At 39.7% G+C, this 23,295-nt stretch overlaps 1 protein-coding gene across 13 annotated transcripts in view; it reads left to right on the top strand.

Annotated features, from left to right (window-relative positions):
• cadps2 (Ca++-dependent secretion activator 2) overlaps nucleotides 1-23,295 on the top strand; it is a 718,900-nt gene that overhangs the window by 669,539 nt on the left and 26,066 nt on the right. For all 13 annotated transcript variants that reach the window (XM_087997417.1, XM_087997409.1, XM_087997412.1 and 10 more), the window contains one exon: nucleotides 6,485-6,592. In XM_087997417.1, the coding sequence (XP_087853543.1) occupies nucleotides 6,485-6,592 (108 nt within the window). The remainder of the gene's footprint in view (nucleotides 1-6,484; nucleotides 6,593-23,295) is intronic.

Raw genomic sequence — 23,295 nt, 5'->3', positions numbered from 1 at the left:
TGCAAAGCCTTTTGATGTGGGAAGGAATTGTTGAGAGGAACACCCGCAAATCTTGCTCCACGGACAAACGCTCCATCCACCTTCAACAAAAACAGAAATTGCTGGAAAATCTCAGCAGGTCTGCCAGCATCTATGGAGAGAAATCAGAGTTAAAGTTTCAGGTCTATTGAATCTTCAGAACTCCCCCGACATGAATGGTATCAGACATCCATGTACTGCAGCTCTGGAGATTTGTGCTTTCATAGTAGATGGGAGCAGATGCTGCCTTCAATTATAGACAGTGTGGCTCTGGAAGAGATCGAAAGCATGGATGTGAGCTCAACATCAGGTAAAGCAGTGCCGAGTCACAATAATTTCACAGCACACTTCTCACCCTATCATGGTACACGTACTGGTGGAAAATCACTACTCTAAACTACAAATCATCAGCATTGCAGCTTGAATGTTGACAGGGCCCCAAGTCCTTGCTGTGCCCAGTATGCTCAATCATTTCTTGGTTTCACTTGGACTGAATTGAATGAACTAAGAGTAGATGCCGCAAATGAAGCTGACCTCTAGAAGAAGCCAAGATTGATCATCTGCTCAGGACTTCTGCAGGCAATGGTTGAAAATATTTCAGTTTTGTCTAAATTTTTGGTGACATGCTGAGCTGTGCCTTCATGGAGGACTGGAATGTTTTTGTAACTTTTGATATTTGGTCCTCCTCACTTGTAAAGTTGCTATATCAATTCTCTGACAAGCATAGTGAGAGGGAGTGCTGAGGAGATTTCTGATCACTGGAAATGTTTGCAGTTTGTTATCTCAAACTGTAATGACCTAAAAGAACAAGAGTTAGATTTCTATTTCCAAATTATGAATTCAAACCGTGCTTGGATTATATGTGCTTATTGAGTGTGTGTCTCCATATGAGTAAGTATAAAAGAATTTCATTTATATAGCAACTTACTTCAACCACCTGACATCTCAAAATGCTTTACCGCTAATTACACTTTTTTGAATTATTGTCCAAAAGCACCTTCTGATTCAGAGGGACAGTGCTATCAACTGAGCCACATTGACAATTCAGAAGGAGGCAAGACTGATGCCCTGTTTGTTTTGTTGCATTTTTATATATGGCTATGCAACAGTGAGTGAAAAGGAATAAGAGCCAACAGGATAGACTAATAACAGCCCTAAGTCTCACTGCTCCTGCATTATCTTCTGAATTGGTGCTGAGATAGGCCATTTTAAAGAGGGCTAAGGTCTTAGAATTACCAAGCAACAACTTGGAAGAAGCTATAACTGAGACAAAGATCTGTTCAGTCTCTAGCCTGTCCTGTATGACCGTAAATATTTATCCTGTGACTAGGTTGTAACTACAACAATTTTCTGGATGAGTAGATGTCAGTGTATCTGGAATTTCAGTTGTAATGTTAATAAGTAAGCATTGGAAAAAGGTGGGAGGTAATGGGACGGTCTTGCAAAGATGAGTAGAAAACCTGTGTATTGACAGCCATCACTTTGCACCATGCATACTTAAGCCATCTATTTTGTAAATGTTACTATGGTTTTGTGGCTGTAACCTGGGGCATAGCCTTTCCAGCTCCTGAACAATGGTGATAAAATTGGGGAAATTAAATAGTATCAGCAGTAAGGAGATTCCCAATGTTAAAAGCAAACGAAAAACCCATTTTCCTATCAAGTGTTGGAAACCAAGGTAAGATTCTCACTAGTGAGCAATGTGCAGCCTATTTGGACACAGTGGCATGCAATACGTTCTCATTATTATGTTATCTCATCTGACTGATGTACAGTTTCCCATTTTCCAACCTGCCAGATAGAAATTAGATGGTGACCATTCTCAGCATGAAAATCTGAACAGTTACATAGTGATTCCAACTCACTACGCATTCCTCCAGCTTAGCTACCAGACACCAACATTTCAGGGCACACTCCATGGCAGCAGTTGCATGCACCCACAGTCTACCTGGACCTTCGGGTCCCCATTGGCAAAACAGTATGACATTTTCCGTCTGTCAGACATATCTGGGGCATTGACAGCTGCAGACAACCAGTGCTTGAGAAACCCACTATGAATCTTGTCAAAATGAGCTGACTTTGCACAAAATATCTTTTCATGAACATCTGCCTCTGTTCCCAAATTTTACAATATAGGTGTACATTGCAAACCTGCTGCAAAACATGTTTGACTGCTGTCAACTAAGGTGCTCTGAAGCATTAAATACAGCACTGCACCCCCTATCCAATTAATGCAGCAAAGACAACACTTCATGATGCATCAAGAAAGAGGATCTGAATCTTCCATAATATAATCATTCCCAACTTCCAATCTTATTCCAACAGCTGGAAACCTTACCCCAACTTGTGTCCTCTAAGGGACATTCCTTTAAATACTGGTTACAGTCCTTCAGCAGCTGCAACTGCATTGGATTATGGTCCCATCCTCTCTAAACTAACTGTCTACAGGAGATCTAAACTAGATTACAAACTCAGCTGCCTACCTAATTGGCCCCTAACCAAACCTTGATGGAGGTTGACAATGCTGTTTCAGATAAACTGAAAGTTTGCAATCACAAGTTTCACTCTCCATGCAGTGAGAGCAGAAACATAGCTCATGTTGTAATTATACCATTGTTGGGAAATTATGATAATCTAAAGTTACAATCTGGCATTGGTTGGACTTTCACTGTGACTCCAGCTCACCTCCCAAACACTGGTATGAAATGTGGCTAGACGCTTGGTTTCGTCCCTCCCTCTACTCACCCCACACCTTGCTTTTATTGTACACTTGGTTTCAGTACTAGTACTGTTCACTTCTCAACTGAGTCAATTTATTGGTTTGGACAGAATGACTTCACAAGCACAGAATTGGAATCACACTTAACAGTTTATTGGGTGGTGGAAGGCAGATCTAGAAAAGAGGATAGACAAAAACTAACCAGCAATACCTGTCATTGAGGTCTTTGTGTCTTCAATACTTAGCAGAGAAATTATAACTAATTTAAACCCCCCTCCTCATGCTGCCTCCCACCCCACCATGCCTCGTTACACTTCAGATTCTGTACATCATCCTGATTGCATTTCGTAAAAATATTCATACTGATTGTTCCCATGGACATTCACACATTAGTGCATGAAAAATAAGATGATAGAACTGAGATCAAAGTTCAAGTTGTTTGTATTTTTTTAATAAGTGCTAACTCAGTGTGAGAAAGCAATTTGTTTCCTCTTCATTTTACTTTAGTACAAAAGGTGACCTGCGCAATCTGATGAGCTGAGCTATGGAGTTTAATGGTGTTAATAATGAAAGAATTGTTTGCTTCCTATCTTAGTATCTTGGTACCTGCTGACAAACTAGAGAACTTGACAGTTTTTTCAAGATGTGCACTAATAAGGGATGTATCATATAGCCATTCATTATAAATAATTACTCTGTGCTAGTTACAATATAGAATAAATTGTTTTAAAGAACTGTAATTCTAATTGGTAAATGTCAGCAGCTGCTGCTGTGAATCCATCCAAGTTGTGTATGTTCTAGTAATAATTAGTTACTGTCTCAAGACTGCAGACTGCATGACAAAATCTATTCTCAAGGTGTGAAATGCCCATATGTCTCCTTGTCTGTGACAGGTGGATGAGCAGTAAGGAGAGTGTTGTCTTAAATTTACTTTAAAAAAGACACAGCAAGTCTGTCAATCAATTTGGGATGAAATTTAGCAAATGATGGTAAAAGTGTCAAACTTCAGCCCACTTTAAAAATTTGAAAATCCTGGCTTTTGAGTGGTTAGGGTTAAAATGGGCAATAAAACAGATAATTTTCATACACATCCACCATTTTCACTGCAGGCTATTCCTTGGGATGAAAACCTAGGGGCTTATTATCCTGTGTTTTTTTTTTCTTCACTTGCTGTCATTCTGCTTCTCTGATCCCTACCTCCCCATTTCTGCAAGTTCTTGCATTCATCCCAGTGAACTCACTGCCATTTGTTTTGAATATGTCATTCTTTCATGGCTTTGCTTTTGATTTCTTGATTAGTTGGCTTGTGAAGTGTCAGTTCAATCTGAGCCTGTTGCTGGTGTGAATTTACTACTTCTGCAGGCTGAACACAATGAAAGCTATGAGGGTTATTATTCCAACATAACTGCTTTAATTGTGCTCACTGCTGCCCCTCCTACCAAAGTTTGCAGAGACCATGAGATTTGCTTCAGGCTGTGTACATAAGTAATGCTGAGGGTTTATCTCTTGTCAGTTATCTGTCATGCAATTCAATAAAAGTGGCCCCTCCTCAGTGTTTATTGGAGAAAGGATGTTCAGTCCACTCCTCCCACCATCATAGACGTTATCAAGGTAATCATGAGTGGCAGCACTACTTTGCAACTCATTTGTTGAATCATCCATTAGGAATTGTTGGGTTTCACTGTCAATAATGCACAGACTCCCTCTGTATGCACAGTTAGAAACATAGAATCCTTACAGTGTGGAAGCAGGCCATTCGGCCCATTGAGTTTACACTGACCCTGTGAAGAGCATCCCATTCAGACCCACCTCCCCTTAACTTATCCCTGTAACCCTGCATTTCCCCATAGCTAATCCACCAAGCCTCCACATCTCTAGACACCATGAGCAATTTAGCATTGTCAATCCACCAAGCCTGCACATCTCTGGACACCATGAGCAATTTACCATGGTCAATCCACCAAGCCTGCACATCTCTGGACTGGGAGGAAACCCGAGCACCCGGAGGAAACCCACACAGACACGAGGAGAATGTGCATACTCCATGCAGACAGTCACCCAAGGGTGCAATGGAACTCAGGTCACTGGCGCTGTATAAATGGATCTAATTATGATCCAATACTTCTAGTTTGAAGCAGTACCCATGTAGTGCAGCAGAGATGATTGTGTTTAAACTACATACAAAAATACAGCTTGTTGGCTTTGAAGCACTTGGGGATATCCCAAGAGGGAAACAAATGTGCTATGTATGAATGTAAGCTTTCTGTTTTGTTTCCAAATGTTTACCGTGAATGCTAAATGGCTGGCAACATTTTCCAATATCTAGAAATGTTTCTTATTCTCTTCAGTGTCTGTAGTTTTCTATGTTATACATACAAATATTTTGTGAGACAAGAATTAAGGCATCACTTAAAGACAGTTAAAATTGTAAGGCTAATTTTTCTGAACACTGTGAATGTTGGAGTTCTGAAGCAAATAAAAACAGAAATTGTTGGAAAAGCCCAGCAGGTCTGGGAGCAATTTCTGTTTTTATTTGTCTTGCAGTATCTGTGGAGAGGGAAAGTGAGGACTGCAGATGCTGGAGATCAGAGTCGAGAGTGTGATGCTGGAAAAGCACAGCATGTCAGACAACTTCTAAAGGGCAAGAGAATCAATGTTTCAGGCAAAAGCCCTTCATCAGGAATGAATCATCAGATTCCTGATGAAGGGCTTATGCCTGAAACATCGATTCTCCTGCTCCTCAGATGCTGCTTGATCTGCTGTGCTTTTGCAGCAGCACACTCTAGACAGTATCTATGGAAAGCAAACAGAATTAATGTTATCTGTTCTGAAGAAGGCTCACTGGACTTGAAACATTAACTCTGTTTTCTCTCCACAGATGCTGCCAGACCTGCTGAGCTTTTCCAACAATTTCTGTTTTTATTTGTTTCAGAACTCCAACATTCACAGTTTTTAAAAGAGCAGTCTTTTAAGCCTGCTAGCACTCCTTTTATGTATCATGCCATATTGGCTGTAACCAATTGGACAGTCAGCCATACAATTTTGTGATTACATTTTCATTTCAAAATTTCTGATCAGCATTCATGAGGTCTGCTCTCAGACCTCCACATGTTTGGTGCCTAAAGTCACCTTGCCATTGATAGCCATTCTTTAGTTTTCACCAAACATAGAGTCATAGAGATGTACAGTACAGAAATAGACCCTTCAGTCCAACTTGTCCATGCTGGGCAGATATCCTAATCTAATATAGTCCCATTTCCCAGCACTTGGCCTATATCCCTCCAAACCATACCTATTCATATACCCATTCAACTGCCTCTTAAATGCTGCAATTGTACCAGCCTCCACCACTTCCTCTGGCACCTCATTCCATACACGCATCATCCTCTACATGAAAAAGTTGCCCCTTAGGTCCATTTTATATCTTTCCTCTCTCACCCTAAACCTATGTCCTCTAGTTCTGGACTCCCCCACCCCAGGGAAAAGACTTTGTCTATTTACCCTATCTCTGCCCCTCATGATTTTACAAACCTCTATATTCTGCATTCTGTTCTATTTCCCTGATGTACTTAGGAATGGTATGATATGCCTGTATAGCATGCAAAACAATGCTTTTCACTGTATCTCAGTACGTGTAACAATAATAAATAAAATTAAATCAAAACATCGGGGAATAAGGAACACAAGTGCAGATCTAACAAGACAAATCACATTAATGAGATTTTCTTTTCATCTATTTCATTCTAGCAACCTGGAATGGACCTAGCAGACACCTACATCACATTTGTAAGGCAGAACCAGGACATACTTCGGGACAAGGTCAATGAGGAAATGTATATAGAAAATATGTTTGATGTAAGTATCTACCCTTGCAAGGCATGCTGAGAAAATACCGCCATAAATAGTTTCTTGAGAGGGATAAGTAGCATTTGGAGACCCGCTGTCCTGCATGTTGTTAAATGTTGACATTGATTTCCAAACTGATCCCATCTGCCACTCTCAGTTACATATGTGGGGATGCTCTCCAGAACTGAGACTGTGTTACATGAGTTAATGTATTTATTAATTTTTGTATTATTTTTCATGGTGTTTCTCTGCCCATAGTGAGTATTAGGAGCAAACTTGTGAGCTTACCTATCACAAGAGATTGCATCACTGTACTATTTCCAGCTTGTTGTATATGTAATGTGGAAACCTAAACTGATATTTCACTCATACAGAAATAACCCTGTAGTATACCGAGTGAAGGAACTAGCTTGTTGTACAATGTCTTACAATAATTCATCCTAATCAGTGGTACTAAATGTGTACGTTATCTCCTTTGTATCATCTTTTCTCATCATCATTCCTTTCACATTAATATTGGCAAGTCTCACACTGGCATGTTAGTCTAATGGATTTTGCTGTTAAGGGGGGTTACATGGATTCCCCTTTCAGTATTGTAGTTAAATATTATGGGGGCAATTTTTCTATTTCCCTTGTTAAAGAGAGAAAGCACTTTAATCAATTAACATCAATATGTAGTTCGATCTCAGTGTCAACTACATGAAATATATCACAAAGTCACTGGATAGATTTGATTGAAGAACACTCCAACTTTGTCATCTTACCTGTTAGAGCATCCAGCTGCTTCTATTGACCTCTGTCTAGAAAACCAGCAAGAAATATATTCCTGTTTTAAACCAGCACTCAAATCTTATTCAGCATCACTCCCAAAGTCATGAAAGAGATGAGACTTATATATTATATTGCATATATATTACACTTTGAGACATGTGTTGATAGATACCTGACTTAAAGGTCTTATGCACTGAATTATAAATTCAAAGTATGATGTGGAGATGCTGGTGGACAGGGTTGGATAAGGTCAAAAATCACATGACATGAGGTTATAGTCCAACAGGTTCATGTGAAAACAGTAGCTTTTGGAGTGCTGCTCCTTCATCAGGTGCTCATGAGAGAGGAAGACCTTAGACACAGAATGTATAAGGAAAAAGTCAAAGGTCATACAACTCATGCGAACGAATTGAACACATCTAAGATGGCTCTTAAATCTTTAATCTGTCAGAATGGAGGTCTTAACCTGAAGTCTACACATTGTGTGCACACAGTCAGTCAATGTGACATTTTATGAGCTCCTACTTGGGAAAAAGAACCAGTCTGACTCCAGGTTAAGACACAGACAGACTCTAAACAAGATCTCATGCCTAAAATACATTGCCTGACCGGAAGTGTCACCTCTTTTATATTGAAAACACCTGAAGTTATCTCAGTGACTTGAAAGAAATTCTGAGATTTAATCAATCAAAACCTGCACCTCCCTTCTGACTGATTAAAGATTTAAGAGCCATCTGAAGTGTGTTCAATTTGTTTGCATGACCCTTTGATCATTTCCATATAAATTCTGTGTCTAAGGTCTTCCACACTCACCAGCACCTGATGAAGGAACAACACTCTGAAAGCTCGTGTTTTCGTACAAACCCATTGGACTATAATCTGGTGATTTTTGACCAAATTTAAAGTAAATATCAGATATGGTAAGGGCAGCTGCCAGGAATGTCCATTTTCTACTATTTCTCAGACAAATTACCAGCTCTGAAGGAATCCAAGATCTTTAATTGGAGATTGTCAAAAGCTTCATTAGATCTGCACTTTCAGAGAAAGCACCATTGAACCCATTTTAAGAGAATCATCCCACACTTACAATTGGATTGGATTTATGCAGCTGAGATTATTTATTGACGAGCTTCCCAATCTTGCTACATGTTTTGCATGTAGCCTGAATGTATCATGGGGAATGGCTTAAATACAGACTGTTTGAACAGCACATCATTTCATCTCACTATGCCATTGTCTACTTTCTGATGTTTTTTTCACTGACCCATGTTATTTCTCCAAGTGGATTTCTTCCCAACATTAACGTTTGGCCATCTTAAATTGTAAAACAAATATTTCATGTTTTGTTCTGGCAAGCATAAGATTTTGTAAGTTATTTGCTAGTTTCTAGTATTTTCAATTGCAATATATACTTTTATTTAACACGTTTATAGATCTTGGCTTTAAAAATAAGTTTAATTTGCCTCTGGCCTGAAGACATTTATCACTTTGCACTATTTAAACCCCATAAAAAGTTCCAGGAGTGAAGGAATGCAATTCCTCAAAACACTGAGGGGGTCATTTTAACTTTGTGCAATACTATAATCCAGATAATAATGAATCAGTAGCCAATTATACAACTCCTAATCTTCATTTAAATGATCTTTAATGGAAATCTCCACACACAACTTGTAAAAATGTAATGACTAAAGCAATGTTATCTGGTAGACTGCATAATATTTTTAGATATTATACTTGCATTCAACAGGCCTTCATTGTCTGAAAAAATATGAAACTGTCAGAAGTTCTTGTATATCTTTTCGCCTTAGTGGCAGCTGAAGGCAATTTTTCATAAGCTCACATCCAGCGTGCCTTTTTGAAATTGCATGTTTGCTGAAATTGGCTATCCTGAAAGAACTAATTAATTTCTATCATGCTATTCTCTGAGTTGTAGACCTAGATGATGTCCCTCTATAAATGCAAGTACAATTATCTCTCATTAGTTCTGAAGTGTGATGGTTTTAGAACTACAGATGACTTTAGAAATCACTTACTGATCTTTCCTAAGCCTCAAAGGACAAAAGTGAAGTGGGTTTTGTGCCACGTTTATAGAGTTTTTCAGTAATTCTGCCAGGTGCTATAGAAGGTTATTCCTGTTAAGGTGGTAACTACTGCAAGATCTAAAAAAAATCAAACTATCAAGACATTTGTTCCTTAGACCCATGTATTTATTTATTACTTTATTCATCATAAGGAGCCTTTCAGCAAAGATAATTTTGAATTTTTCAGACCACAATTGAAGTGAATTGTGAAATATCTCAGCCATAGTTCCCATTAGAAAGATCCAGAAGTGTAATAGTAATCCTCTCCCGTGCTCCTCTCAATGTCACTGATGTAAAAACCAGGATGACATGAGGCAGCCTTTTGAGCTGGTGCTTTGCCTCAGAATGCACCACTTCACTTCAACATATTTGTTAGTAATGGTCCCCTAGGGAATATTTATTTAGCATTCCAAGCTAGCTGGTTGAGAATGGAAGCTGTGCTTGCTATTGGGTTTTGTAAATGTCATTAAGGCTAAGGTTTATCTCAACACTGACCAGTCAAATCAGATCTGAGTGAATGTGGACATACACATACAAGGTCATAAGCATTCCAGTGTACATTCCAGTGTATACTTGGTAGTGTGGATGAACAGAGGGATCTTGGTGTCCATGTACACAGATCTCTGAAAGTTGCCACCCAGGTAAATAGTGCGGTGAGGAAGGCATATGGCGTACTGGCTTTTATTGGTAGAGGAATTGAGTTCCGGAGTCCTGAGGTCATGATGCAGTTGTATAAGACTCTGGTACGGCCGCATCTGGAATATTGTGTGCAGTTTTGGTCGCCATACTATAGGAAGGATGTGGAGGCATTGGAACGGGTGCAGAGGAGGTTTACCAGGATGTTGCCTGGTATGGAAGGAAAATCGTATGAGGAAAGACTGAGGCACTTGGGGCTGTTTTCACTAGAGAAAAGAAGGTTTAGGGGTGACTTGATTGAGGTGTACAAGATGATTAGGGGGTTAGATAGGGTAGACAGTATGAACCTTTTCCCGCGTATGGAGTCGGGTATTACAAGGGGGCATAGCTTTAAATTAAGGGGGGGTAGATATAGGACTGATGTTAGGGGTAGGTTCTTCACTCAGCGAGTCGTTAGTTCATGGAATGCCCTGCCAGTAACAGTGGTGGACTCTCCCTCTTTATGGGCATTTAAGAGGGCATTGGATAGGTATATGGAGGATAGTGGGTTAGTGTAGTTTAGGTGGGCTTGGATCGGCGCAACATCGAGGGCCCAAGGGCCTGTACTGCGCTGTATTCTTCTATGTTCTATGTTCTATGTAAATATCAGGTTGCATAGCTTTATCTAAACTAAGGATCAACTTGCAGCACTCTCATCATGGTATATGCAGGAGACCATACTAAGAGAATGAGAATTTGGCATTGTTTTGTTTATTATGTACCATACCATTGAAAATTATATCTCTCTTTGCGTGATTTTATTGTCTTCAGAGTGTTGCTTTTAATCTTCTTCGAATACATTTCCATCTATTGTAATTTTTTTAAAATGTTGGTCAAACAAATGTGGTAAATTTTCAACATGATTGTCTAGTTAGAGTTGATAACCTGGAAATGAGGAAGGGTAAAAATCAGATACACTAACCTCAATTAATAATTCTCTCAATATGGAAACAGACACACCTGAATTTTACCCTAACATTTCATGATAATATTCTTAGGTTTATTCGTGTTGATTACTGTTTTCATCTACTTTTCAGAAGCCATCAGCTCCTTGCTTAATTACCTATACCGTTATTCTCAAACATTTCACCCAGAGGATCATTGTTCATATAACTCTCATGTAGTTAAATCAGCACAGAGAGCACAAGAGTCCAGATGTTGTCCTCAGCAGACGACCCCACACCGATATTTCACTGAACATCACTGTATGTTGACCAGAAATCAGTTTCATTAGCCATCTTAGATTCTGCAAATTTGATTAATCTTTTGTGTGATGGCTTTCCTCTTCATTTTGAGAATTAATGGAACATATGCAATGCAAAGCCATCAAGTAATCAGGCATCAGCAGCAGGAAGCCTAATGTACTTTCCCCTACTTACCATCGAGCTGCTGAAGCCAATGCAAGCACGCCAATCTTTGCTCAAATTGGGTTTAGCAAATTTAACTCAGCCTGAGAACCAAACCTTCCTACTTCCCAAACTTAGTGGCTCAGATATTCACTTGTGGAATTCACTGGCCATAATGAGAGATTCAGGTAGTTGTTTTCGAGGAGTATCGTGGGGCTGTAGATTAATGCATTCCTTAATCTCTTACATCTCAGTTTAAACCAATCGCAGGAAAATGATATGAGCATCTCCACTCTCTTAACTGCAATGAGTGTCTCACACCAACCCTTCCTGATAGTCCAGTAAGTTTATCCAGTGAGCAGGGACCGTACTGGCCAAGCTGGTTAAAGTTATAGGTGAGGGCAGGATAGAGATCAGCCATGATTCGCTCTGTAATCAAACAGTCTACTGGCATTCGCTGCCAAGGTTCATTCGTAATAGCTGTTAATTCAAAAGAGACCAGGAAGATATCAGTGTCTCCCAGGAGAGCAGGGGAGATAATAGCTGAGGCAAAAAAAAAACCATTCTTGTCCTTACACAAGATTAATTGTAATGAACTCCACAACTGTCCCCAATTGTGAACAAATTAGAATCTCACTCAAAGGTAATGGTAGGTGGTGGAACAAGCTGTTTGACACTGTCAAGGAACAGTCTTCAGAGTTTGAGATTCAGCCTATTGGTGGGGCAATGTAAGTGGGTCTTTTCTAAGAAGCTGACCAGTTGGCATATAATATCCTGCTATGCTGTAAAGACTAAATAATTGCCCCAGTTGTGGCACTTCAACTGTGACAAATATATCCTTTGATGACTGATACCTTCTCTTTTCCATAAGGCTTATAATACAGGTTAAATGATATGTGTTTAAATAATTGCTTCAAGTGCAACATTGAATCCATTAGACTAATAGCTCCATTTGTCTGTCTTTTCTTTAATAGGTATGTTCTTTCATGAAAGCTTCTCCCCATTTATTATGGCAATTTATTTAAATATGTGTGTCATTGCAAATATTTTGATAACAGTAATTCACAGCCATCACTTCAACATGCTGGCTGTACTGTGTGCAAGGTTCTGTAGCAGTCTTGAACCAGATAAGTCTTGTTGACATTTCTGTCTGTTAGAATATGGGTGACCAAAGTGAAACTTATCTCTCGTGCCAAGTTTTTTTAAGGCTGAACTAGGCAGTTGTAACGGAAATATTGTCAGCTGTTTCAAGCGGACCCGTTGCTAATTTGTGCGAAGACGATGTTTTTTCTGAAGTGGTGATGCCCTGCAGGGGTAGAATAATTAGTATTCATCCAGCTGGCACTTCACAAGACACCAAACCTGCATTAGCAACTCCAGCCTGGGTTTGGTACTTCTACTGAATCATGTCAGCATATGCTTCATCTCTCCAGTGTTTTATTTTTGTCTTGTGTTGCAATTTGTTAAGTGCTAAATCCTCAAGAGGCAGACTGGCTGAACATTTCAAGAATAGTAGAATAGAATTGGTGTTTCCTAATCATGAATGACAAAAACCGTTAAGCACATTACTTCCGTCAAAAGCTGTTTTATCCACTTTACACTGTTATCCGTTTAGAAGCTTCATCTCACCTTATATCGTTTGTTAGACAGCTTGTTGAAGTGAGAAATGTGCTTATTTATCAAATGATCTGATTAAATATGTTTGTGTCTTCAAGGTGTGATAATGCTAACTTATCAAGCTGACAATTGATTCAAAAGAAAATAGTATGTTCGGAATTTAACTCCTAATAACAATAATGGTCAGCTGCCATGCTGAGTGACTAATCTTAGCTATGTCATAGGGATTGGTCGAAAGTGAGTACTGCAGATGCTGACGTTTAGAGCCAAGAGTGAGGTGCTGGAAAAGCACAGCTGGTCAGGCAGCATCCGAGGAGCAGGGAAACCGATGTTTCAGGCAAAAGCCCTTCATCAGAAAGTGGTGGGACTAGTGCCTGGCTGAAGCTGGGCAATTCCTGAGACCTCTGGTTTGCAACTCCACGTATCAGTTTGTTCTTCCACAGTTTGAATTGTGAGTGAGATACTTCGGTGCAGGAGCTACATACCTTTATATCACTAAAACTAGATCCCTTCTATTCATAACATGTATCTTAGGCGAATGAAAAAAATCGGTTCGGAATTATAATTGCAATGTTAAATATGCAACTTGTGTCAGAGGACAGGGAAGCTGTCAATGTAAAACTTCTTTCCAGAAAGGAAAGTAGGATAAGCTAATTACAGACCTGTTGGTTTATCTTGAGTTGCAGACAAATTTACAAACCCATCTTGCAGAGAAAAGGAGCATTTAGAAATGCATGACCTATTCCAGGACAGCTAATATAGAGTTGTTTAATGAAATTAACATTTTGTTTAAAAATATTATTTACAGAAGAATATCTGATTAAATAAATGCCAGAAACATCTTGGTTTGTGGGACTTATGTATTTTCTCGAAGACATTCAATAAGGTGTCATCCAGAAAGATAATCAGAAGATCATAAATATAGCATAAGGTGAAATATAGCAGTATAAGTAGAAGGATACATAGGTTAAAAAAATAAACTTTACAAATAAAATAAATTAGCATTTATACAGCACCTATCAGAACCACATGATGTTCCAAATTATTTTACAACCAGGAAAGTATTTTTGAAGTTTGGTCACTGTTTTAATACAGACAGAATCTCAAAACCGTCTGCCCAGAAATGGGAGTTAACTAAATGTTGGACATACGTATTGATCTTTTTTTTTCATTTTAAACAGGTTGCCTAAATTTAAAAGAAGTAGAAAAATCATGAAAGAGTAATAAATTCACTGCATGAAAAAATGAATTTATATTAGCATTAACTGAAAATGCTTTGCAATCATATAATTTGGTTTTTAGTCTTTTTATTTTTTTCTTAATTTAACGTATTTTTTCTAATCAACTTGCTCAAAGATGTTATTACACACCTCTGGGACAGATGAGACTTGAGCTGAAAATGTGTTGCTGGAAAAGCACAGCAAGTCAGGCAGCATCCAAGGAACAGGAGAATCAATGTTTCGGGCATGAGCCCTTCTTCAGGAGAAGGGCTCATGCCCGAAACATAGATTCTCCTGTTCCTTGGATGCTGCCTGACCTGCTCTGCTTTTCCAGCAATACATTTTCAGCTCTGATCTCCAGCATCCGCAGTCCTCACTTTCTCCTCACAGATGAGACTTGAACCCAGGTCTTCTGGTCCAGGAGTAGGGATGCTACCATTGCAGCACAAGTGGGCAAAACATACAGTTGGTGTGCTGGCATGAGCATTTACAGAAACAGCGACGAGAGTGAGATTTGAACTCACATCTGCAAAGCACGATGCTGTAGTTGTCCAGCGCCTTAGTTACAATGACGATCTGGGGAATGCATAATTTGGTTTATATGTGTTCCTGTTAACTGGATTAAGGCATTTTAAGTTTTCATTGCTGAAAGTTCTGAAATCCAGCATGGGCTCAGTTCAAAGGCTGTCAGTTTTGAGAGTACTTGTGCAGGAAAAGAATCAGCAGAGCAAACTCCCACAAATGGCAACAAAAGAAATATCAGGTCTGAAATATCATGACTGATATGTGGACTAGCTCCATAGATCCACCTTTCTCCCAATGTTATTTTAATATTTTTGGTTAACAAAAATCCATCAATCTCAAATATTTAATAATTAATTGATCTAACTTCAATTGGCACTTAAGAAAATTCCAAACTTTCTACCAGCCTTAATGTGCTTAACTGTTTCCTATTTCAGTCCATGAAAATACTGACTCTAATTTTTACAGTGTTCCTTCAAGTTCTGGGTTGCCCAACCAGTGCAAATAGTTTTACTGTCTACTCAATCTGTCTCTTTTAGTATCTTGAAAACTGTTAGCAAATCTTAGCCTTAACTTTCTAAATCCTAGAGAGTACAATTGTAGCTTGCACAATCTCTCCTCATAACCTAACCTTTGGAGTTTTGATATCATTCTTACAAAAACTAGCTGTATTTCCTACAAGGCCATTATATTCTCCCTGAGGTTTGGTACCCAGAATTGTTCGCCAGGATTTTGCATATCTGAAGCATTGCTTCTTCCTCCTTGTATACTGACGCTTTGGATATAAAGATCAGCATTCCATTTGCCATTTGATTATTTTCTGTACAGCATCATAAAATATTGATGAGACCCAGACTCTCAGGACTCTTTGGACTCCCATTGTTTCTAACTTTTCCCCAATTAGAAAGTACCCTGTTCTATTTTTTTTAGACTGAGGTATAAATACTAGAACTGCAGATGCTGGAGAGTCAAAGTCGATAAAGTGTGGTGCTGGAAAAAGCACAACAGGTCAGGCAACATCCAAGGAGCAGGAGAATCATCATTTCGGGCAGAACCCTTCATCAGGAATCTGACCAAGGCACTGGAAGAACTCCTGGTTTCTTTGAATAGTGCCATGGAATCATTTATGTCCGCAACAGTGGGCTGATGAGATCTTAGATTAATGTCTCGTATGAATAATGGCTCCTGCAACACAGCTGCACTCTCTCACTACTGGGCAGCAGTGTCAGTCTATAGTAGTTAGAGTGACTCTTGAACACCCAACATTCTGACCTAGAAGCAGAAGGCAAGACTGTGGCAGTGTTGGACAAATTCAAGAAGAGTTGACAGTAATGTACTTCAGTGGTAAATCCCCTTTTATTTGTGGTTTAGACAGAAGATTTAGACTAGGATGTGGGCATTAGAGCTATATCCACTGGAATAGATTCTAAGGAGATTTTTAAACTTTAATAAAGAAAATTGTTGAAAATCTAGTTTCTCTGACCAAGGAGTCGTATATGAGAGTCATCAAATAGAAAAAGTGTCTTTATTGAAGAATGTTGTTGAAGCATGGAATTCTTTACCACAGAAATAACTTGAAATAGAGATCCTTCACACTTTTGGTCAAAAAGATGAATAAATATTTGAAGCAACACATGAGTCAGGGCTGTGTAGAATAGGAACATGATTGGATTCTTCTAGCAAAGAGCCACGGCTAACATAATGGACCAGATACCTCCTGTGCTGTAAGCTATGGCAGGATCATAACCATGATTTTTGTGAATCTAGGATTGTGCCATTGAAATAAGGAAGCTGGTTTTGGTAACATAAGCATAAGGCTGGCACACACAAGTAGTTCTTCTGCAATACGAACAGCAGAAGTACCGAACGTGCTTTGGAAGCAGCCTGACATTCTGCTCGCTACAACTGTGCAAACCTGAGGGGTAAAAACAGGGTACATTGACGCACCCTCTGAGCACAACTGCATTAGAGAGTAAGGAGAAAGTGAGGGCTGCAGATGCTGGAGATCAGAGCTGAAAATGTGTTGCTGGAAAAGCGCAGCAGGTCAGGCAGCATCCAAGGAACAGGAGAATCGACGTTTCGGGCATAAAAGAAGGGCTTATGCCCGAAACATCGATTCTCCTGTTCCTTGGATGCTGCCTGACGTGCGCTTTTCCAGCAACACATTTTCAGCTGCAATAGAAAGTAAGACAAACGAGAATTCAATATTTTGTGCTGGTTTTACAAAGTTCTTCTCACAGCTCTATTTTTCAATATTTGACTTAAGCAGCTCAGAAACAGGTAAAGATTGGGCAACAAACTAATTGACTTGCGCATTCCAAAGTTGATTGCTATGTTTGAAGTGCCAGTCACAGCCGGGCACTGCGGCCAGTCATTGATAAACATTGATTGTGATATCAATTAACGCTTTGATTTCCTGAGGCATGCTTGTGGATCAAATGGTAAGTAATGTTCCACTACTGTGAATTGTATGCAAAGTCCCACCTTAAAACCAGCATTGTTACTTTCAATACCCCATTTTAGAAATGCAACAACAAAGCCATTAATGTGACCCTGAGCCATTTCTGTGATTTATTCATAGCAGTCTGTGGGTGTCTAATCAGCTTCTAATAATCTCAACATATGTCTATGTTTTTTTTCTGGGAATAGTGCTATGTTGATGCTTAGGTTCGTTCTGCACAGCTGGAGAGAGGGGTTGAGAACATGTAATAAACATTTTATTGGCATAATCTTGCACATCAGTGAACCATTAAACATCTCCAGTGAATAGAAGGCAGCTAGACAGACTAAATAGGAGGGTATCAGAGGAGCAAATGAGCAGACACAAGGCAAACTCAGGTCCAGTTGTAGAAAGAATGAGTAACGAATGAGCATTATGATGTATATCAAGCCCAAGTATTGGATAAATATCACAGGACAATTTTTTCTCTGGAAAATACCTATTTCAAAAAAGGTTGATGTGCGAGGGTTTAGATGCTGAGATTCATTCATTACTTTGAGCCTCCATCACCTTGATACTGTCCACTGCTTTTCAGAATTTCCTCCAAGGACAGAATTAAATGGTAAATGATATTCAATTATCATTAATTAGATACAGAAGTCCAGGGTTTCCTGTCAATTTTGTATCTTTACAATCCAGATGCACCCAGACGTAGGTGATGTCTCCAGAATCTGCTAATCAGCTTTGTGCAGGACTCCATTGGCTGTAAGACACTCTTTTACGTGTCTTACAAGGTTTCTACCTTCATGTTTCCATTTGCCATTCTCCAATTGCAGCCTGAAGATTCCACAGCTCTGTTCAGGTCTGTAGCGCAGCCTTCTCAGACTATAGTGTTATCAAATGTCCAGAACTGTCCTGGAGTCTCCAGGAATGAAAACTTAATCTCCTGAACATAGTTGTGAACTGTTCCTTTGGACTCTTTTGTTTGTTAAATATAAAAATGACAGAACTGAAGCAGGGCAAAGTCTGTGAGCAATAGTGAAAAAAACAACTAAATGGCTAGCTAATAGTTTGACCCTTTCCCAATTATTGTGGTGACTAAAAAAGAGGAACATTTGGTGAAACCTGCAGAAGTCCGTAGAGCCACAGTTGCCTACCCTATCAGATCAGAAAATGAGCTCCAGTTTCCATCTTGTTTTCTGGTGCAGAAGCCAGTTAATGAAATGGTTGTTAGTACTCAGTAGGTCAGTAATTTCATTTATTTTAAATTTGTCTATGGGACTACCTGTTGCAAGGGTTAGTTTTTGATTTGCTACAAAGAAGTGAGTATTAATGTTTTAATGGCAACACAAAGTAAACACAATGGATACAACCTATTCCAACCAATAAGGTGGGAAAACCTTTAATCATTATTAATAGCTTGCAACGTAATTCATGATAATAATGGAGAAATCCCCAAAACTCTTCCTATACACATTGAACAATCCTATAATCGTAAAGCTTCTTTATAGACTATATAAAGACCATAGCTAAAACAAATTGAGCACATTAGGCATTTCACCATTTCCCTTAATGTGATTTACACATTCATCAATCCATAAACCATATTAGCATATAAATAGCTTTCACTAGTGAGTGAGTCTTTCATTTCTTCATACGTGTGTTGCAATGTGACCGTGATCCTTCTCCCTACTTCGTTATTATGTCTTCAGCTGTCATGTTACTTTTTCTCTTTTAATTAGTTTCTGGTTTTGTTGCAAATTTGAAAAACCAATTCTGAAACCAAGTCACTCTGAAGACCTTTTGATTGCCACAGTGTTTCCAAATTAAACTGTTAATATATTTGTATTCATGCATGATCACAGATGCCGGTCTTCAGCCAACTTGATTCATACATATAACATCAAGAAGTGACGGAGTGTGTTGAATATAGCAAAATCTGTGGGCACCAAAAAACATTCCAACAACTGTAGTGCTAAAACCTTGAACATTCTATTTGGTTGTGTCTTTACCGAGTTGCACTTGTTCAGAAATCAATTGTTCACTGTGACTAAGGACTAGAGGATGGAGTGCATACCAATAGATCCATGGATTAGCACACAGTCGGAAAACAGGACATAGTGAGAATCTATAATTAAAATGTATTCTCAGAATCATAACAAAGTGAGGATGAAGAATGATTGAATTCCAGTTTATGTCTTCCATATCTGCACTATTACAGCATTGCCAGTGGCATCACAAACTTGTCCATTATTGTAATATTTCAGAAACTAATTATGATTCTTTTTAGAAGTAGTACAGCATAAAATAATAGCATGTTATTTTGTTAACATAAACTTAATCACCATCCCCACTCCACCCCCATTCATCAAGCTGTTCAGTTAGATTTACTGCATGTTTTCCCATTGATTATAAACGGGGGCTTGGTTTGTTAATCTATTCAGTATTGGTCTGGGTTACAGAAGAAGATTGAAAAAACTAATTTCGCACTGAAGACAAGATTCGATGCTTGAAATAAGATGTTTATTTCCTACAATCTTATGTTATCAAGTAATATAATCTTAGGCAGCTCTTCACCACTTTCTCCAGGATGAGCAAAAGATGTTGGCTTGGCCAATGATGCCCACATCCAGTGAATGAGGTTTGTCTTGAAAAGGTGCCATGGAAGCCCTTTAGATGTGATGATGCAGTGCATTGAAGTTCAGGAGTACAAAAATACAGACCTGGTTGTTTATGAAAAGTACAAGAAAAGTTGTTGCCAGTCTTCCCTTGCCCAGTTTCAGAGGTGGAGTGGACCATTAATATCTTAAAATTATTTTCCAATAAATTTACTGCAAGTACAGTCATGATCTGTTCATCTCAAATTTTAATTTCAGACTTCACCTGAAGCCAAATCCAGATATTGGACCTTTTGTTCCCTTCAGATTATCCAATTTAAGTTCAAAAGCACAGAAGAAGCTCTTTCTAGTCTATCTTTGCCCTTTCAATTTGGTATATTTCTTTAGTTCGAAGTATGATTCCTTTGACCTAGGCTTTAACCTAATCCAGGCTAATGGGATGAAAGTCTGTGATTTCTGTTGATTGCTGTGCCCTGAACAATATAAGTCTGGACCGTATTAACCAGGTTCCCAGGGGCAGAAGGGCTAATTATAAATCATTATGAATTGGAAATCTTTATCTAAAATAACGAGCACCTGGAAAATATGAATGAAGTGCTGCCTCATTTAGGTTTGTGCAGTTTTATTGCTTAAGAGAGTCATAGAGATGTACAGCATGGAAACAGACCCTTCGTTCCAACCCGTCCATGCTGACCAGATATCCCAACCCAATCTAGTCTCACCTGCCAGCACCTGGCCCATTTCCCTCCAAACCCTTCCTATTCATATACCCATCCAGATGCCTTTTAAATGTTGCAATTGTACCAGCCTCCACCACTTCCTCTGGCAGCTCATTCCATGCATGTACCACCCTCTGCGTGAAAAAGTTGCCCCTTAAGTCTCTTTTATATCTTTCCCCTCTCACCCTTAACCTCTAGTTCTGGACTCCCTGACCCCAGGGAAAAGACTTTGTCTATTTATCCTATCCATGCCCCTCATAATTTTGTAAACCTCTATAAGGTCACCCCTCAGCCTCCAACACTCCAAGGAAAACAGCCCCAGCCTGTTCAACCTCTCCCTATAGCTCAAGTCCTCCAACCCTGGCAACAATCTTCTAAATCTTTTCTGAACCCTTTCAAGATTCACAACATCTTTCCAATAGGAAGGAGACCAGAATTGCATGCAGTATCCCAACAGAGGCCTAACCAATGTCCTGTACAGCCGCAACATGACTTCCCAACTCCTGTACTCAATACTCTGACCAAGAAACGAAAGTATACCAAACATCATCTTCACTATCCTATCTACCTGTGACTCCACTTTCAAGGAGCTATGAACCTGCACTCCAAGGTCTCTTTGTTCAACAACACTCCCTAGGACCTCACCATTAAGTGTATAAGCCCTGCTAAGATTTGCTTTCCCAAAATGCAGCACCTCGCATTTATCTGAATTAAACTCCATCTGCCACTTCTCAGCCCTTTGGCCCATCTGGTCAAGATCTTGTTGTAATCTAAGGTAACCTTCTTCACTGTCCACTACACCTCCAATTTTGGTGTCACCTGCAAACTTACTAACTGTACGTCTTATGCTCGCATCCAAATCATTTATGTAAATGACAAAAAGTAGAGGACCCAGCACCTATCCTTGTGGCACTCCACTGGACACAGGCCTACAGTCTGAAAAACAACCCTCCACAACTACCCTCTGTCTTCTACCTTTTAGCCAGTTCTGTATTCAAATGGCTAGTTCTCCCTGTATTCCATGAGAACTAACCTTGCTAACCAGTCTCCCATGGGGAACCTTGTCAAACGCTTTCCTGAAGTCCATATACATCATATCTACCGCTCTGCCCTCATCAATCCTCTTTGTTACTTCTTCAGAAAAACTCAATCAAGTTTGTGAGACATGATTTCCCACACACAAAGTTTGTTGACAATCCTTATTCAGTCCTTGCCTTTCCAAATACATGTACATCCTATCCCTCAGGATTCCCTCCAACAACTTGCCCACCACCGACATCAGGCTCACTAGTCTATAGTTCCCAGGCTTGTCCTTACCACTGTTCTTAAACAGTGGCACCATGTTAGCCAACCTCCAGACTTCCGGCACCTCACCTGTGACTATCAATGATACAAATATCTCAGCAAGAGACCCAGCAATCACTTCCCTAGCTTCCCACAGAGTTCTTGGGTACACCTGATCAGGTCCTGCGGATTTGTCCACTTGTATGCGTTTCAAGACATCCAGCACTTCCTCCTCTATAATATGGACATTTTGAATAGTGTTACCATCTATTTCCCTACAGTCTATATCTTCCATATCCTTTTCCACAGTAAATACTGATGCAAAATACTCATTTAGTATCTTCCCCGTTTTCTGTGGCTCCATACAAAGGCCGCCTTGCTGATCTTTGAGGGGCCCTATTCTCTCCCTAGTTACCCTTTTAGAACATAGAACATAGAACATAGAAGAATACAGCGCAGAACAGGCCCTTTGGCCCTCGATGTTGCGCCGATCCAAGCCCACCTAACCTATACTAACCCACTATCCTCCATATACCTATCCAATGCCCGCTTAAATGCCCATAAAGAGGGAGAGTCCACCACTGCTACTGGCAGGGCATTCCATGAACTTACGACTCGCTGAGTGAAGAACCTACCCCTAACTTCAGTCCTATATCTACCCCCCCTTAATTTAAAGCTATGCCCCCTTGTAATACCCGACTCCATACGCGGGAAAAGGTTCACACTGTCAACCCTATCTAACCCCCTAATCATCTTGTACACCTCAATCAAGTCACCCCTAAACCTTCTTTTCTCTAATGAAAATAGCCCCAAGTGTCTCAGTCTTTCCTCATACGATCTTCCTTCCATACCAGGCAACATCCTGGTAAACCTCCTCTGCACCCGTTCCAGTGCCTCCACGTCCTTCCTATAGTATGGCGACCAAAACTGCACACAATATTCCAGATGCGGCCGCACCAGAGTCTTATACAACTGCATCATGACCTCAGGACTCCGGAACTCAATTCCTCTACCAATAAAAGCCAGTACGCCATATGCCTTCCTCACCGCACTATTTACCTGGGTGGCAACTTTCAGAGATCTGTGTACATGGACACCAAGATCCCTCTGCTCATTCACACTACCAAGTATCCGACCATTGGCCCAGTACCCCATCTTTTTGTTATTCTTCCCAAAGTGAATCACCTCACACTTAGCTACATTGAATTCCATTTGCCACCTTTCTGCCCAGCTCTGCAGCTTCTCTATATCCTGCTGTAACCTGCCACATCCTTCCTCACTGTCAACAACTCCTCCGACTTTCGTATCATCCGCAAACTTGCTCACCCAACCTTCTAACCCAACCTTTTGTACTTAATGTATATGTAAAAACCCTTTGGATTCTCCTTAATTCTATTTGCCAAAGCTATCTCATGTCCC

Source organism: Chiloscyllium plagiosum, unplaced genomic scaffold, assembly GCF_037043375.1.
Source record: "Chiloscyllium plagiosum isolate Xiang-an unplaced genomic scaffold, Cpla_swu_hap1 HiC_scaffold_19, whole genome shotgun sequence".
NCBI lineage: Eukaryota > Metazoa > Chordata > Chondrichthyes > Orectolobiformes > Hemiscylliidae > Chiloscyllium > Chiloscyllium plagiosum.
This window is presented reverse-complemented; position numbering and strand designations above follow the sequence as displayed.